A 14,348-nucleotide genomic window follows, 5' to 3' on the forward strand; every position below is an offset into this window, starting at 1 on the left:
GTGGACCGGAGTGCGCAAAGATGAATTATCATTTTGTTACTGGAATAGTTCTTTCTTTTGGATCCGAATTTATTTTGTGTTTATTAAGACTGTTTTTGGGATCAAATTTTTTGATTTTAGATCAGTCCTGTCGAAATCTTAAGGGGCTAGCTTGAGTGGATCATAGCAGATCAGCCCGGAGAGTGAAACTGTGGAGAACTTTCCAAGATTCTGTCAGAGATTGCTGTCTGTTGTCTCACATCAGGCAAGCTTGCAAATAGACTACTCAACAGGAAATATTCAGTATGGCATCGTATGCGCAGCGAGTCATTGAACCCGTGAATATCCAAGTGAATAATACAAGCAAGCGTGAGCTAAAGGGAGATTTTGTTGAGTGGACTGCTAACTAACGATTATTTCCAGGTGTCGCTTATTTTTACGATTGTTAGTTTTAAACGTAGTTTGTTTGACTAGATTTGAAACTGATTTTGAGTAGCGGATGTTGGAAATTATGCATATGGAGCCGGCCATCCGATGAAACCTCATCGTATTCGTATGGCACATAGTCTTGTGATGAACTATGGACTATATAAGAAAATGGAGATTTATGTGAGTAGATACTTTATTGAAATTGGATTTGAATATAATAGCTAATGCTGAATGATATCTAAACTAGCGTGCTAAACCAGCTACGAAGCAAGAAATGTGCCAATTTCACACCGATGAATATGTCGATTTTTTATCGCGAGTGACGCCAGATAACATGGATTTGTTTGCGAAAGAACAAGTAAAATTTAACGTCGGCGACGACTGTCCGGTTTTTGATGGATTATATGAATTTTGTAGTATCAGTGGCGGTGGCAGCATGGGTAAGATTTCTACTTCGAGGTTTTAGAGTCGTCGAGAAGTCTACTAATCGGGTTGTGATATAGAGGGAGCTGCTCGACTCAACCGCGGAAAATGTGACATTGCTATTAACTGGGCCGGAGGACTACATCACGCGAAGAAGAGCGAAGCGAGTGGATTTTGCTATGTTAATGGTAAGTCGTATAACGATTGTTATCAAGAGAAGAGATAATTGACCGCGTAATAGATATTGTGCTAGGTATTCTCGAGCTTCTTCGATATCATCCACGAGTGGTGTATATTGATATTGATGTACACCATGGCGACGGTGTTGAAGAAGCATTTTATACTACGGATCGAGTTATGACATGCAGTTTCCACAAATATGGCGAATATTTCCCCGGTACGGGCGAGTTGCGCGACACTGGTATTGGCAAAGGAAAGAATTACGCAGTAAATTTTCCTTTGAGAGACGGTATTGATGATACTACATATAAATCTGTTTTCCAACCAACAATCACGGCGATTATGGAATGGTATCGGCCGACTGCAGTAGTTTTACAATGCGGAGGCGACTCACTTTCTGGTGACAGATTGGGCTGTTTTAATTTGAGTATGAAGGGACATGCCAATTGTGTGAATTTTGTTAAGAGTTTCGGTCTGCCCACCTTGGTTGTTGGAGGCGGCGGCTACACTATGCGTAATGTTGCTCGGACATGGACATTTGAGACCGGGTTACTTGTTGGGCAGATGGTTGGTCCGGAGATTCCTTACAATGATTACTACGAGTATTACGGTCCTGATTATCAGCTGGAAGTTCGTCCGTCGAACATGCAGAACGCAAATAGCAAAGAGTATCTTGACCGAGTGATGCAGTATGTTCTCGAGAACCTTTCGCGAACGAAATTTGCGCCAAGTGTGCAGATGACCGAGGTTCCTCGCGATCGTCCAGAAGAGGAGCCGGAAGATGAGGATACAGAGGAGGCAAAGGAGATGCGCGGAGGCACCCAGAGTGACTGGGATACACACGTCCAGCGTGATGGGGAGCTTTCAGATTCAGAGGACGAAGGGGAGGGTGGACGGCGTGATATTCATAGTCATAAGGGACGGAAACGAACCAAGGCACTTAATGTAAACGGATTTAACAACACCGGTAGTGCAAGCAGCGTTCCAGGAACTCCAGGAACTCCAGGAACTCCAGCTACACCTGCCACACCACTTTTGACTGCTGCCCCAGGAGGGACAAATGTTATGACAGCAGCTGCTGCGGATGCAGATGGAGATACGGTGATGACCAATGCGAGCGACGAGTCCGAGCAAAAAAGCAAGCCAGATTCCACGCCGTTAACTAAAGAGCCTGGTGAGGTTGCTGAGCCTGATCGAGATGCGATCAAAACAGAGAGCATATAAACGAATAGCTTTCCAGTGGACTTCCAAGTATGATTTTTATTTTGTTCTGCGTTGGGCGCTTAAAGGCATGGTCTTAGTTATTTTCATTGTGTTTTATGTTTTATGTTTTGTGTTTTGTGTTTTGTGTTTCGTTATTTGTTTTTCTTCTATATATATACGCTTGTAACTGTCGAGCTAATTACGTAACTTAAACGATTACATAATATATAGCCCTACACGGCTACGAATATAGGGTTTACAGCAGTCACGCAGATGAACTTAGTACTGTCTTTCGAAGGAGTGGCAGTCGTCCCAGCACAAAGTCATGTGATGTGGCCCTAACCAAGGTAGCCAGCACTGTTGGAGGTGTAGGAAGTGCGAGACTCAGCCAAAAGAATGAACTGGGACGATCCTTCTTTTTCTTATTTTATTATTTCCGTCTTGAATTAGTTTCTCGTTTTCAAGTTTTCGGATATTTTTTTGTATTTGAATAATGTCTGGTAAGTTTGTATTTGTTTCTGTTCTCTGAATAGGTTTGCGTTCGATTTGGATAAAAATTGAGAGCGAAGTGAACGAGATTTGAACAGTTAAGCTAATATGCATTCAGGATCTGGAGCTTCTGGCCAGAAATACAGAGTTTCGGTATGTTTGATTAGAATGACGCTCCTTAAGATGGTTATCATTAGTGATCCTGGATTAACCAGACTAGCTCGGTCTTCCGGTTGGTGCGATTCTCAACTGTGCAGATAACTCTGGCGCACGTAACCTCTATATCATCTCCGTCAAAGGTGTCGGCGCACGATTGAACCGCCTCCCCGCTGCTGGTGTTGGCGACATGGTCATGGCGACTGTCAAGAAGGGAAAGCCTGAGCTGCGTAAGAAGGTTATGCCGGCGATTGTTATTCGTCAGTCCAAGCCGTGGAGAAGAAAAGATGGGGTCTACCTTTACTTTGAGGACAACGCGGGAGTTATTGTTAATCCCAAGGGCGAAATGAAGGGATCTGCAATTACCGGACCAGTTGGTAAGGAGTGTGCTGACCTTTGGCCCCGTATTGCCAGCAACTCCGGCGTCGTTGTGTAAATTAATCTCCTCATGTCATTTATCTTTTTACGCGGATAGCACAAAATCGTCTATTTATGATTCATCTGTTTGGGTATTAATCGGGTGGATTCCTTCTAGCGTGTCGTCGCATGCATGTAATGCACAGTGTGTCGTCAATAAATAAAAAAGTTTGTTACATATCTATAGTTGAGTAGTGTAGTTTATTGGGAGCTAGTAGAATGTAGAGATGCCCGCCACGACACGAACTCGGGAAGCAGGAAAGGCTTTTGGGTTGCGGGAGCTTTCAGGATCAGTAACGAGTCTGAACGTTCCATATATCTAATTCGATATATGCTAGGTAGTTCGCCATGATTGCCCTGAGAGGAGTTTAGAATTTGGTCGGGCGTCCAATCGTCACTAGGTACAACTGATTTGATCCATTCCAATACAGCAGCAAAAAAATCGATCGAGTCTGCAGCGTCCCAGGACGTCCGCGGGTTGTAGAGCTTTGACTGCTTGATGCGAGCAGGAATTTTTTGGACGTGGAAGTCCTCGAAAGACTGGATGTATCCTGCGTCTGTTCTGAACCCGACAACAACGGAAGGTACACCAAGCAGGAATGATTGTGCCCAGATCCGATATAGTTTCTTTTCAAAGTAAACTGCATCTCGGTCAGATGAAATTAGTTTGTTAGTCTTCAACTCTAGGTAGTGATCTAGCGGATTATCGAATGGCACCGTCGAAGGTGACTCGATCGTGGAGTCAATGTCATAGAGTGTATAAGCAGGACCAGCGTCATTGCTGTTATTATCGACGGTAGTAAGCAAATTATAGTCGCGAATCTGCATGCCGCCAGGTACAATATCGGTTTTAGAAGGTAGATAGTCGCGGACACAGTCGACTTCACCAGCCATGACTAGACGAGTCGATCCGATACCGGTTCGAACAAGAGAGCAATACTGCTCAATATTTGACACCTGACTACGCCCGCGATCTTGAATCTGAGACCGCGTACATTCGCTCCACGGTTTCGGCAAAGTAGCTAGCTTTTCAAACTTGTATCCCCAAAAAGTCATGAGCTCCTGACGTGCAGTCATAGGCAATCGCGTATCTAGCTTGTATTGCTTGTTTTCCTCGATAAAGATCTGACCATCAAATCGCATAACGTTCATTTCAAATCCATCTTGCTGGTCGTAAGGAACTGTCAGAAGTTTCGTCATCATTCCCCGATACGCTATGATATCTCCTCGACATTTCTTACTTCCTGCTCGACGCTCTGCTTCAATCAGCGCCAGCAACAGTGCGTCTATATGCTTGTCTAATTCCTCAGAACCACGAATAAATCGATTAAATCCCTCAGACAAATCTAGCCCATTCCCATTCCGACCTCGTAGTTCTTCTTGCCGCAGATAGAAATACGACAGACTCGAAGTATTGTCCACCAACGTCTCTTGGTGACTATCTATGGAATAGGAAATCATTTCTCGAGGCGCTCGCATCACGGACCGTGCTAATCGAGCTTGTGAGATCCGTATAGTGCTGATTACTTCCCCTTCTAGTGGGACCTCGGGTCTGTTTGGACGATTATTATTAAATCGGCTGTGTTGTCCATTTCCTCCTCCAGAAACTCTTCCAGAATTACCTCCACGACCGCCCTCATATCCTTGTCCGTCATAACCTCCTCTGGTCGATCTAGATGAATGAGGATAATAGCTCATCTCATACGGTTGCTTGTTTAAATCAATAAGCGGAGAATTAGATTGAAGTGGATAAAAACTTAATTGGGAACAGCCAAATAATTTCAGATGGGAGAATTCTCCCATCTGAAATTATTTGGACTTTACAAAATTCTATTAGAACGGGGATGGCATATTATTTCTTCTTCCTATTTACAAGCATAAATGCCACATTGCGGAAATCAAGTCATGATCTGAGTGATCATTCCAGTAGCAACAGTCTTATTTGCTTCGCGCAAGTTGAACCGCAGGCCGGTCTCAATGGCAAGAGGTTTGGTAAGCTCAACTATCATCTCAGCATTTTCGCCAGGCTTAATCAGACGAGGCTGGCCGTCGGAATCAAGCTCCTGGCCTTCTGGGAAGTGGAGATGCACAGTGACATTGGCTGTACGGATATACATCTGCGGACGGTAGTGGTCACCAAAACCATACTTACGGCCACCCTCCTCAGTTGAAAGAACGTAAAACGAAGCGAGGAATCGAGTAGAGTTCTTCATGGTTCCAGGTTTCGCTAGTACCATTCCACGAGTGACCTGTTCACGACGAATTCCGCGGAGCAAAACTCCGCAGTTATCACCAGCCATTGCCTTATCGAGCTCCTTGCGGAACATTTCGATGCCAGTCGCCGTCGTCTTGATTGGCTGGTCCTGCAAACCGACAATCTCGACCTCTTCACCTTTGGAAAGGGTGCCGCGCTCGACACGACCAGTGACAACAGTCCCGCGACCGGAAATAGAGAAAGTATCTTCAATGGGAAGCAAAAACGGCTGTTCGAGATCGCGCTGTGGAGTAGGAATATGTTCATCAATAGCATCGAGCAATTCAATAATTTTCTGCTCACCAATTTCAGGACGCGTTCCTTGAAGTGCACAGAGTGCCGATCCCATAATCACAGGAATGTTATCACCATCATATCCATAAGTGGAAAGTAGGTCACGCATTTCCATTTCAACAAGCTCAAGCATCTCCGGGTCTTCGAGAGCATCAACCTTATTCACAAAGACAACTAAATCCTGAACACCAACCTGGCGTGCAAGCATGATGTGCTCACGGGTCTGTGGCATGGAACCATCTGACGCCGCGACAACAATGATGGCTCCATCCATCTGGGCGGCACCAGTGATCATGTTCTTAATGTAGTCTGCGTGACCTGGGCAGTCAACATGCGAGTAATGTCGCTTGTCAGTCGAGTACTCAACGTGCGCAGATGAGATCGTAATACCACGAGCTCGCTCTTCTGGTGCACGATCAATCGCAGAATAATCCTTGAAATCCGCATTACCCCGCGACGCCTGTACCTTGGTAATTGCAGCAGTCAAAGTAGTCTTGCCATGGTCGACATGACCGATAGTTCCAACGTTGACGTGCGGTTTGTCACGCACGAAGGTCGCCATGCCACGCACAGGCGAAACCCGTACAGTCATGCAACTTTCAACTAAGGTCGTTAATCATCCAGTTTCATAAATATCTAATGCTATCCGTGGTATTCAACTTCACGCTCACATTGGTGATTTCACAACTTACCTCGAACGGCAGCCGAAACGGCAGAGCGAACGAGTCCACGCGCAAACAAACGTGTACTCAAACTCATGTACGAAGCCATTTGCTTGTTATATACTTTATCTTATTATTCGTTTCAACAATTGAACAAGTATATAATTGCAACAAGCAAGAGGCAGCCAACTCTGATTGGAAGACAAGAAGTGGTCTTTCTCGGGAGAAATTTATTCGACAAAACCCATACTACAAATACCCTACCCTAATCAGGGTAATGTAATGGGGCATTGGAAAGTATATGTAGTTCTGTCTGTATTAGAATATGAAAATTAGATAAAATTAAAATATTTATCCTAAATAGATAGATAGACAGACTAGTATTATTAAACAAATATATGTATTTGGCCCGGTGTGCGCAAAGAGACGATATAGTTTCCTGTGTAACAACGTACAAGGTAGACAAGACAACATGAACGACATAAATCATGAGATAATAGCTTGACGAAGCGACACCTACTTGGACCTAGTCTCAAGCAAAAAATTTGTGAATAAATGTATCAACTAGTTTGTGTTCCGTTTTCCGAATGACTGGCAAGATCAGCAGCAGATTCATGAACAGACTCAGTTGCTGGACTAGTTGTTGATCCTACAAATGTCTGAGCCGTGTCGGATTTGATTATATCTGCCACATTAGGAATCTTCGGTTCGTCCAGGAGTAGAAACTGGAGAATATCGCCCAGGGTCACCATGCCTTTCAAACGCCCGCGCTGATCAACAACCACGAGCCTATGCAAGCGGGCACGACGAATGGTATCCATGATGGCATCGAGCCGATCGCCATCCGTACATGTATATACGCCTTCAAACTCATTGGAACGCTTCAGAAGGGCTTCGCCGACTGTCAATTTCAGATCATTGTACATTCCACCTTTAATCAGCGTCAGCACGTCCACTGCTTCATAGACATTGTACAGTACACCGTCCTTGTCTACAATAGGAATACTGGAAACGTCTCGACTTGCAAGCATATGGATCACGTCAATTACAGGCGTATCAACAGTAGCCGTCGCCAGGTTATCATAAACGCCGATTTTCAAATCTTTTAGAGGCTTTCGTAGCATTCGTGTCTCTTTGCTCTGGCGTTATTAGTAACTAACCAAACAAATGCCCCAGATAGAAAGAGCTATTGGTACATACATTTTGGGAAATGAATTTCAGAATGCGATACTGCGTCAATACACTCACAACAATCTCGCGTTGTGTCTCGTCATCGTAATCAATCAACGGGATTCTTCTCCCCTTACTCGCAATCATACAAAGACAAGCATCGTACAGCGACGTGAAAGGTGGCACCGACACTGACTCGATTGGCTTCACACCGATTGCTTTCTCAACATCTCGTAGTCCATCGAGGGTGAAGTGGTCAATTTTGTCCATTTTCTCGGGGTTTTGATAGTAATATTGGATGACGTTGATATAGTCTGAGGACGTCAATAGACCTGCAAATTTCGAAGTTTTTGAATTCCATAGTGGTGCTGATACAATTGCTGTTTCAAACTGTTAATGCAAGCCTTTTAACTGACTAAACTTTCGACTCACAATTTTGGATCAAAATGTTGAGTGACTTGCGGACCAATAACGAGGTATCTAGAACTATGAGCCGAAAGGAGACTGGCAGCACGTCGTAAGCCGTTTTACCCTTCAGAAACGATCTGATTGCAGCCTAAATCAGATGTCAGTTCTCAGATCGATTGAGGAGTATCCTACCAAATTGGCTTACCAAAGCATTGTGCTGGTCCTGCTCGATCAGCTCGTCCGTCGATTTAAACTGGACCTCTGCAATCGGCGTACGTGATATCACGTTCACAGTCAGTCCTGAAGTTGGCATCGCCGGAGTAGATTCGGAAATATTCACTGAACCAATCCGCTCGAGATCAAGTGAAGGTCCCGGTCCTTGTCCTTGAGTCGTGGCCGTCTCGGCCGTGTCCGCAGCCATCGGTGTCTTACCTCGCGTTAACGGACCACAACAAGCAAAGACGAAAGACGATTCAAAACACTACCCGCCGACCGTAGTCTGTTGCAATTTCGATCTACTCTGGATAATCAGACTAGTCAACCTGGTCTGCTTCTTTCTCATGAATACGAAGTTCTGGGGTTTTGTGAGTATTGGGTCTGAGATGGATGGATATAGACACACAGCCCTTGGCTGACCTTTGGTCCCAGCAATGATTAACTAAGCATATTATTCCATATGGTAAGAATTATTTATTTGTTTTGACGACAATAAACGGAATGATTTTGAGAAGGGCCTGCTCGTGGTCCACCTTGCGAGTGCCAAGTTTGCGGTTCGTGACGACTACTGGTGGAGGACGACTGTCGATCCTGCCAAAACGGCTGCGGATACAGCCATATTCCATCGCATTTCCGTCTGATAATCAAGATCGGAACCTGGAACTGAAACATACGAATGGACATGAAGGAGGAACAGACATAATCCACAGGAGCAGAATTGCCATTGGACCAGGCGAGCCATTTTCCGGATATGTGGATCTGTCGTCTAGAAGGTCATTGATCCAGGTATCTGGAATTGATGCGCACCGATTCCTCCATGGACTATTAACAAATGAGCCTCCTGTCGGCCAATCGGGCGTGTATGCAACTTTTCTCAGCGTGAAGGTATGAATATATTGTTTGAGACTCGTATGTAAAACTGACAAGCATAGGGCCGGATTATGTACGACGTATTTATCTATCCGGTTAGTCACAACAAGAAGTGGAACAGCTCAAGGCCTCAGGATATGTCTGAATCCTATGCAGCAGTGAAGGCCGGCGAAGAATGGTTTTCATATTTGATCGAAGTCGACTCAGCTCTTGCGCCCAAATTACTGGCTTATTTGCGGTTCCGAAAACTTCGAGAACGAGTTGCTGTCCGCCGAGTTGACGACTGGAAGGTATGGTTTGTCTGGGAGGACTTCGCGGAGAATTACTCCCATCGGCTAGACATTGGCGAGCCTACGGAATATGACTTGAATCCTTATTTGAGAATCACTCCTCAGTTCATAGGCGCCGATGACACTCGTGCGCCTGGACTCGGAGTCCGGATAGTGTTATCGAGAGAAGCTGTGAGCCCATTATGGCCGTTACGGATTGTGGAGGAAGGACGAGTAGAATATTTTAGCCAGCAGCCGTTGGAGTTGTATGATAGGCGAAGAGTTATGTACGGCGTCGCGGAGGGAGCGGCCGAGTTTCACCAGGGGGAAATGTTGCCGATGGAATCATGCATCGATATGATGGGCGGGATTAATTTCTCGAAGGGCTGTTATGTCGGACAAGAATTGGTAACTAGGGCAAAGCGTTTGGGCATTACTCGACGTCGATTAGCTCCATTTGAGTTGTATGATTTATCTGAGCCAGTGGAACAGGTCGAGGAAGTGGAGTTTCTAGGTGAGAGAGAAAGAGAATACTTGATTCCAGCAGACAAATCAATTCCCTACAAGGCTCCAATTGTACCCGCGTCAGAAGTTTCTAAAATCAATTCAAAAGGAGAAGTAGCTCGGCCCATAGGACGGATCATCACTTTGCATGGAAATATCGGCTTAGCATCTGTAATGATGGATTGGATAGATAAAGGTGCAGATGCTAGTCCATGTCGAGTTGTTCCTGAAATTTCTCATACAGAAGTAAATTCAGAAGTGCAAAAGATTGGAGAAGGACAGACAACTAAAGCTGAACTGGATTTATCCGAACTAGGCCATGAGGGTAAAGGAATCGGAATTCGCTTCTATAAGCCCTTTTGGTGGAGACATGGCGAGCAAGTTCATGACAGTTCACATACTTAAGCGGATTGATATTAGGCTGATTGATATAGCCTATAGACTGAATGTCAGTATACAGCTACTATATAATAAATTGAAAAATTTTGATTACATAATCACATATGCGGCGTATCGTAATTGTATCTCCATTACCCGCTTCCAAAGTTCTACACTACTTATTTTTTTAAGAATTGAATCAATTGCACCAATTGCAGCAATTGTGCTATTTGTTCTTTGACAATGACAAATCCGATTCGAATTGGGTCGCGAACATCGAAATTAGCTGTTGCGCAGTCAGAGATTATTGCTGACTCGCTACGGGCCAAATTTCCGGAGCGGACAGTGGAGATTGTTACTACGACGACGCTAGGGGATAATGTTCAAGGCACGGCATTATATGCATTTGGTGGGAAACCAGTTTGGACCACTGAGCTGGAAGCGTTACTTGCAGATGGAAAAGTTGACTTAATTGCGCATTCTTTGAAGGGTATGGCTACGTTTCTGCTATGCTTTTGATGAGCGGAGTGCTGATTTGAACAGACGTGCCGTCCACATTGCCAGATAAGTTTTGTCTCGCAGCCATTAGTGCACGAGAAAGTATGTTTTAATATGAATTTATTAATAAAAGTTTTGCTAATGACAGATCCATATGATGTGCTGTGTGTGCGAAGTGATTTGCCGTACAAAAGTTTGAATGAATTGCCAGAACATACGGTCGTCGGTACCTCCTCTATCCGTAGGTCCGCACAGCTGAAGCGGAACTATCCTGGTCTGGTATTCAAAGTTGTTCGAGGGAACATGTGAGTCAAGAGGATTACTTATACTCGATGGAAGCTAATTTTCTCAGTAATACTCGGCTTGCGAAACTGGAGGACCCGGAGCAGGGCTACTCATGCATCATTCTTGCGGCGGCAGGATTGTTACGTTTAGACCTGGGCAAACACATCACGCAATACCTGGACAATGAAATGAAATATGCGGTCGGTCAAGGGGCTATTGGAGTCGAAATTGCTAAAGACGACAAGGACACGCTGGAGTTAGTTAAGGCAATAGAAGACCATGACGCTACAATCCAATGTTTGGCGGAGCGCAGCATGATGCGCAAACTCGAGGCTGGCTGCTCAGTTCCACTCGGTGTGAAGACGAGTTTGGACAGTGATGGCATACTACGTATGGAAGCATCGGTAGTTAGTGTAGACGGCTCACAGATTGCAGAGGCCGTGCTGGAAGAAAAGGTGTTAGATGTCGAGACCGCAGAAGCGTTTGGCCTTAAACTTGCAGACTTGCTAATTGCAAATGGCGGAGCGATAATTTTGGCCTCAGTCGAGAAGGACAAGCCCACACAATGAGCTTTTTGAGAGGGTTCGACTGGATTAACCCGCATTATATTCTTACATAATAATGTATAATGTATAATGTATTGACTGATTTGAACTGTAACCGCATATACTTGTGCTTAATATATCTATCTATTGTAATAGCTGTAGTCGTAAAAGATGCTAACGTCCGAATCATAAACTTGCATCTTTTACTTTTCGGACTCTTTCCAGATGCGATTTATTCGCCGTTTCAAGTGCTAATCCGAGCGAGACGAAAATTGCAGAATATGCACCCATTCCGAGAGCAAGATTCACAAATCCGTGGTCGCCTACTCGACGACCGGCAAGACCAAGATGGAAATATCGTGCAAAGCAACCTGTTTATAAGTATTTGTTCAGAAGATAGAAATAGTAGTGGATGCACAAATGACTATACCTGCTGCTATATATGTATAAACACTGGGATAACCGGCAAACATAGTGATTCGGGTGAGTACAAATCAATTACAATCTCCAAATGGATTGATAAAAGTGTATTTAGGTGATATTCTGCTTGTCCCTATTAAATTTAGACAATTTTACTGAGTTATGTAAGAATTGATCAATTAACAAGAAAGAAACATCAGGCGGTGATTGGACAGCTTCGTCGTCCCATTAGAATTCCCTCACCCTGATTCTAAATGTCCCAGAACCGCTGTTAGGTTGAATCGCATTACAATAAGCGATAATTTATTCTTACACTTAATATTATCTTTCAAGAATCATAATCTAAATATGCCTGATATTAGCTCTCATCCAGTTAAAGATCTGCAAGGAAAAGGCAATACTCCTTCTTCTGGCAGTATTAATGGCACTGCGAATGGCGGTGGAAAGGCAGCGCGCAAGGCTGAAAAGGCAGCACGACGACAAGCCAAAGTGGCCGAACAAGGCAAGCAGAATCAGCGGCCTGCTGCAGAGAACATATCGGCTCCATCTACCTCTGGATTGGCCAAAGCTGGACGGCAGAAACACGAAGGACCGGTGAGCTCGGCAGGATCAAGTGGACTGTCGAGCTTGGAACAATCTGGCAAAGATACACCGCGTGGAGAACTGGACAAACGAGTTTCGATGTTTAAACATCTAGACCGGACGAAGCGGAGTGGAACAGCTGATGCCTCGAGAGATATTCATCCTGCGGTTTTGTCGTTGACGCTACGTTTTGCGTCGTACTCGATCTTGGGTTCATCTGCCAGATGCACAGCAACGCTAAGAGCATTTCAGACCGTCATTCGAGACTACCGGACGCCTGCCGGAACGTCGTTGTCAAGAAATTTACAGAGCCATTTGTCGAAGCAGATCGATTTCTTGAAATCTGCGCGACCGCTTTCGGTCTCAATGGGTAACGCAATTCGGTGGCTCAAACAGCAGATCTCTATTGTACCGATTGACTTGTCGGACTCGCAGGCTCGAGATGGACTAGTTACTAAAATTGATAATTTTCTACGGGATAAAATCGAGGTTGCGGATAGAGTGATTACGGACTCTGCCGTGCAACTAATCGGACATGGCGATGTCGTGCTCACCTACGCGCGATCATCTGTCGTTGAAAAAGTGTTTCTGGAAGCTCATCTTCGTGGAATTGATTTTAAAGTCATCGTTGTCGACTCCCGACCGTTTTTTGAGGGAAAGGAACTTGTTCGGGAACTTGCGACTGCCGGGATCAGATGCGAGTATATTTTGATTTCAGGGTTGTCGTATGTAATGAACGATGCGACGACAGTATTTTTGGGAGCACATTCAGTCACATCAAATGGTCATTTGTTTTCAAGAGTCGGGTCTGCACTGGTAGCAATGAGTGCGAAGTGGAAAAATGTGCCAGTTATTGTTTGTTGCGAATGCCTTAAGTTTTCCAACGATGTCCAGCTGGACTCAGTCACCTTCAATGAACTTGGCGTTCCTGACGATCTCGTGAATGTCTCTAACAATTTGTCTGAACCGACTTTAGGTCCCCTGAAGAATTGGCGGGCACAGCCGAATTTAAAATTATTAAATGTGCTGTACGATTTGACACCGCCAGAGAATATTAACAAAATTGTGACGGAGGTCGGATCCTTGCCTCCAAGTTCTGTTCCAGTAATTTTGCGCGAATATTCGTAATTGGATTAGATTATATAAGCAATTATATTTTGTAGAGTATCTTATATACAACTAGTTCATAAATTACATGGGCTTTCCAGGTATAATTGGCCTCGCCAGCTGTGGCAAACGTTTGCCATTATTGACAATTGAGATATTCAACATTCTCGGATCGACAAGTAAATATTGCAGGATGTCGTGTTGCACACGAGGACTCGAGTCAAATGCGACCAGGAAATGGTGGCCAGCAATGTGAAGTTGTTGGTATTTGCCTGTGACTCGAGGCAGAAACTGTCGACCCATGAAGTCAACTCGTCGGACGACACCACCTGAAGTAATGATCGACATTCCAACAGAGCGTAATATACTGGTTTCATTATTAGTTCCTGGTCTGTTCAATGTTCAGATAAATAATTACTCTCTGAGTTCGCTCATCGAACCTGCCCGGGCGATTCCGACCATTTCATACAGCATGGTTAGAAAATGTGGGAATAGTTTGTTTCCTTACTGAAACGAGACAATAACGATGCAATATATGAGATTGAATAATAAATAACATATATTATTTATTAAGTATATTGAATGTAGATAATTGTTTGCATGCCTTAAC

General features: G+C 44.4%; 10 protein-coding genes across 10 annotated transcripts; 6 read left to right on the forward strand and 4 right to left on the reverse strand.

Annotated features, from left to right (window-relative positions):
- Positions 1 to 39: 39 nt before the first annotated feature.
- V1516DRAFT_668861 (uncharacterized protein) lies at positions 40 to 2,542 on the forward strand. Its single transcript, XM_066921073.1, has 6 exons — positions 40 to 348; positions 403 to 423; positions 476 to 588; positions 656 to 848; positions 912 to 1,019; positions 1,073 to 2,542. Exons 1-6 carry the CDS (start codon positions 285 to 287, stop codon positions 2,233 to 2,235), a joined length of 1,662 nt encoding a protein of 553 aa, XP_066780083.1. The 5' UTR covers positions 40 to 284; the 3' UTR covers positions 2,236 to 2,542.
- A 65-nt stretch (positions 2,543 to 2,607) lies between these two features.
- V1516DRAFT_645682 (60S ribosomal protein uL14) lies at positions 2,608 to 3,460 on the forward strand. Its single transcript, XM_066920176.1, has 3 exons — positions 2,608 to 2,714; positions 2,822 to 2,856; positions 2,924 to 3,460. Exons 1-3 carry the CDS (start codon positions 2,708 to 2,710, stop codon positions 3,293 to 3,295), a joined length of 414 nt encoding a protein of 137 aa, XP_066780084.1. The 5' UTR covers positions 2,608 to 2,707; the 3' UTR covers positions 3,296 to 3,460.
- A 17-nt stretch (positions 3,461 to 3,477) lies between these two features.
- Positions 3,478 to 4,755, reverse strand: V1516DRAFT_694243 (RAI1 like PD-XK nuclease-domain-containing protein; the record flags this gene model as incomplete). Its single annotated transcript, XM_066923937.1, has 2 exons — positions 3,478 to 4,005; positions 4,117 to 4,755. 2 exons carry the CDS (start codon positions 4,753 to 4,755, stop codon positions 3,478 to 3,480), a joined length of 1,167 nt encoding a protein of 388 aa, XP_066780085.1.
- A 419-nt stretch (positions 4,756 to 5,174) lies between these two features.
- V1516DRAFT_694244 (elongation factor Tu GTP binding domain-containing protein) lies at positions 5,175 to 6,595 on the reverse strand (the record flags this gene model as incomplete). The annotated part of the gene is made up of 2 exons (XM_066923938.1): positions 5,175 to 6,427; positions 6,517 to 6,595. The coding sequence occupies 2 exons, from the start codon at positions 6,593 to 6,595 to the stop codon at positions 5,175 to 5,177; spliced, it is 1,332 nt and encodes a 443-aa protein (XP_066780086.1).
- A 451-nt stretch (positions 6,596 to 7,046) lies between these two features.
- V1516DRAFT_617804 (uncharacterized protein) lies at positions 7,047 to 8,377 on the reverse strand (the record flags this gene model as incomplete). Its single annotated transcript, XM_066919378.1, has 4 exons — positions 7,047 to 7,625; positions 7,687 to 8,036; positions 8,089 to 8,212; positions 8,270 to 8,377. 4 exons carry the CDS (start codon positions 8,375 to 8,377, stop codon positions 7,047 to 7,049), a joined length of 1,161 nt encoding a protein of 386 aa, XP_066780087.1.
- Positions 8,378 to 8,781: 404 nt separating this feature from the next.
- V1516DRAFT_661977 (uncharacterized protein) lies at positions 8,782 to 10,328 on the forward strand (the record flags this gene model as incomplete). Its single annotated transcript, XM_066920411.1, has 2 exons — positions 8,782 to 9,165; positions 9,213 to 10,328. The coding sequence occupies 2 exons, from the start codon at positions 8,782 to 8,784 to the stop codon at positions 10,326 to 10,328; spliced, it is 1,500 nt and encodes a 499-aa protein (XP_066780088.1).
- A 108-nt stretch (positions 10,329 to 10,436) lies between these two features.
- V1516DRAFT_72706 (porphobilinogen deaminase, dipyromethane cofactor binding domain-containing protein) lies at positions 10,437 to 11,972 on the forward strand. Its single transcript, XM_066924338.1, has 5 exons — positions 10,437 to 10,791; positions 10,845 to 10,901; positions 10,948 to 11,104; positions 11,152 to 11,474; positions 11,520 to 11,972. The coding sequence occupies exons 1-5, from the start codon at positions 10,545 to 10,547 to the stop codon at positions 11,651 to 11,653; spliced, it is 918 nt and encodes a 305-aa protein (XP_066780089.1). The 5' UTR covers positions 10,437 to 10,544; the 3' UTR covers positions 11,654 to 11,972.
- V1516DRAFT_668877 (uncharacterized protein) lies at positions 11,703 to 12,221 on the forward strand. Its single transcript, XM_066921074.1, has one exon. It carries the CDS (start codon positions 11,713 to 11,715, stop codon positions 12,166 to 12,168), a length of 456 nt encoding a protein of 151 aa, XP_066780090.1. The 5' UTR covers positions 11,703 to 11,712; the 3' UTR covers positions 12,169 to 12,221.
- A 46-nt stretch (positions 12,222 to 12,267) lies between these two features.
- V1516DRAFT_668878 (uncharacterized protein) lies at positions 12,268 to 13,804 on the forward strand. The gene has a single exon (XM_066921075.1). It carries the CDS (start codon positions 12,398 to 12,400, stop codon positions 13,757 to 13,759), a length of 1,362 nt encoding a protein of 453 aa, XP_066780091.1. The 5' UTR covers positions 12,268 to 12,397; the 3' UTR covers positions 13,760 to 13,804.
- V1516DRAFT_668880 (uncharacterized protein) lies at positions 13,765 to 14,345 on the reverse strand. The gene is made up of 2 exons (XM_066921076.1): positions 14,157 to 14,345; positions 13,765 to 14,105 (listed from the first exon to the last, which is right to left on the reverse strand). The coding sequence occupies exons 1-2, from the start codon at positions 14,210 to 14,212 to the stop codon at positions 13,823 to 13,825; spliced, it is 339 nt and encodes a 112-aa protein (XP_066780092.1). The 5' UTR covers positions 14,213 to 14,345; the 3' UTR covers positions 13,765 to 13,822.
- Between the last annotated feature and the right edge of the window lie 3 nt (positions 14,346 to 14,348).

This window comes from Lipomyces oligophaga (genome assembly GCF_038497815.1).
Source record: "Lipomyces oligophaga strain CBS 7107 unplaced genomic scaffold V1516scaffold_1, whole genome shotgun sequence".
Taxonomy (NCBI): Eukaryota; Fungi; Ascomycota; class Lipomycetes; order Lipomycetales; family Lipomycetaceae; genus Lipomyces; species [Lipomyces] oligophaga.

Excerpts from the sequence above, each read along its gene's own strand:
- V1516DRAFT_668861 (XM_066921073.1), top strand. The coding sequence starts at position 285 with ATGGCATCGTATGCGCAGCGAGTCATTGAACCCGTGAATATCCAAGTG. Across the intron at positions 589-655 it reads ATAAGAAAATGGAGATTTAT|CGTGCTAAACCAGCTACGAA; the intron begins GTGAGTAGATAC and ends TATCTAAACTAG. Across the intron at positions 849-911 it reads CAGTGGCGGTGGCAGCATGG|AGGGAGCTGCTCGACTCAAC; the intron begins GTAAGATTTCTA and ends GTTGTGATATAG.
- V1516DRAFT_645682 (XM_066920176.1), top strand. Across the intron at positions 2,857-2,923 it reads GCCAGAAATACAGAGTTTCG|CTCGGTCTTCCGGTTGGTGC; the intron begins GTATGTTTGATT and ends TAACCAGACTAG.
- V1516DRAFT_72706 (XM_066924338.1), top strand. The coding sequence starts at position 10,545 with ATGACAAATCCGATTCGAATTGGGTCGCGAACATCGAAATTAGCTGTT. Across the intron at positions 10,902-10,947 it reads AGCCATTAGTGCACGAGAAA|ATCCATATGATGTGCTGTGT; the intron begins GTATGTTTTAAT and ends TGCTAATGACAG. Across the intron at positions 11,475-11,519 it reads GGACAGTGATGGCATACTAC|AGGCCGTGCTGGAAGAAAAG; the intron begins GTATGGAAGCAT and ends CACAGATTGCAG.
- V1516DRAFT_668877 (XM_066921074.1), top strand. The coding sequence starts at position 11,713 with ATGTATAATGTATTGACTGATTTGAACTGTAACCGCATATACTTGTGC.
- V1516DRAFT_668878 (XM_066921075.1), top strand. The coding sequence starts at position 12,398 with ATGCCTGATATTAGCTCTCATCCAGTTAAAGATCTGCAAGGAAAAGGC.
- V1516DRAFT_668880 (XM_066921076.1), bottom strand. The coding sequence starts at position 14,212 with ATGCTGTATGAAATGGTCGGAATCGCCCGGGCAGGTTCGATGAGCGAA. Across the intron at positions 14,106-14,156 it reads TCGATGAGCGAACTCAGAGA|TATATTACGCTCTGTTGGAA; the intron begins GTAATTATTTAT and ends TAATGAAACCAG.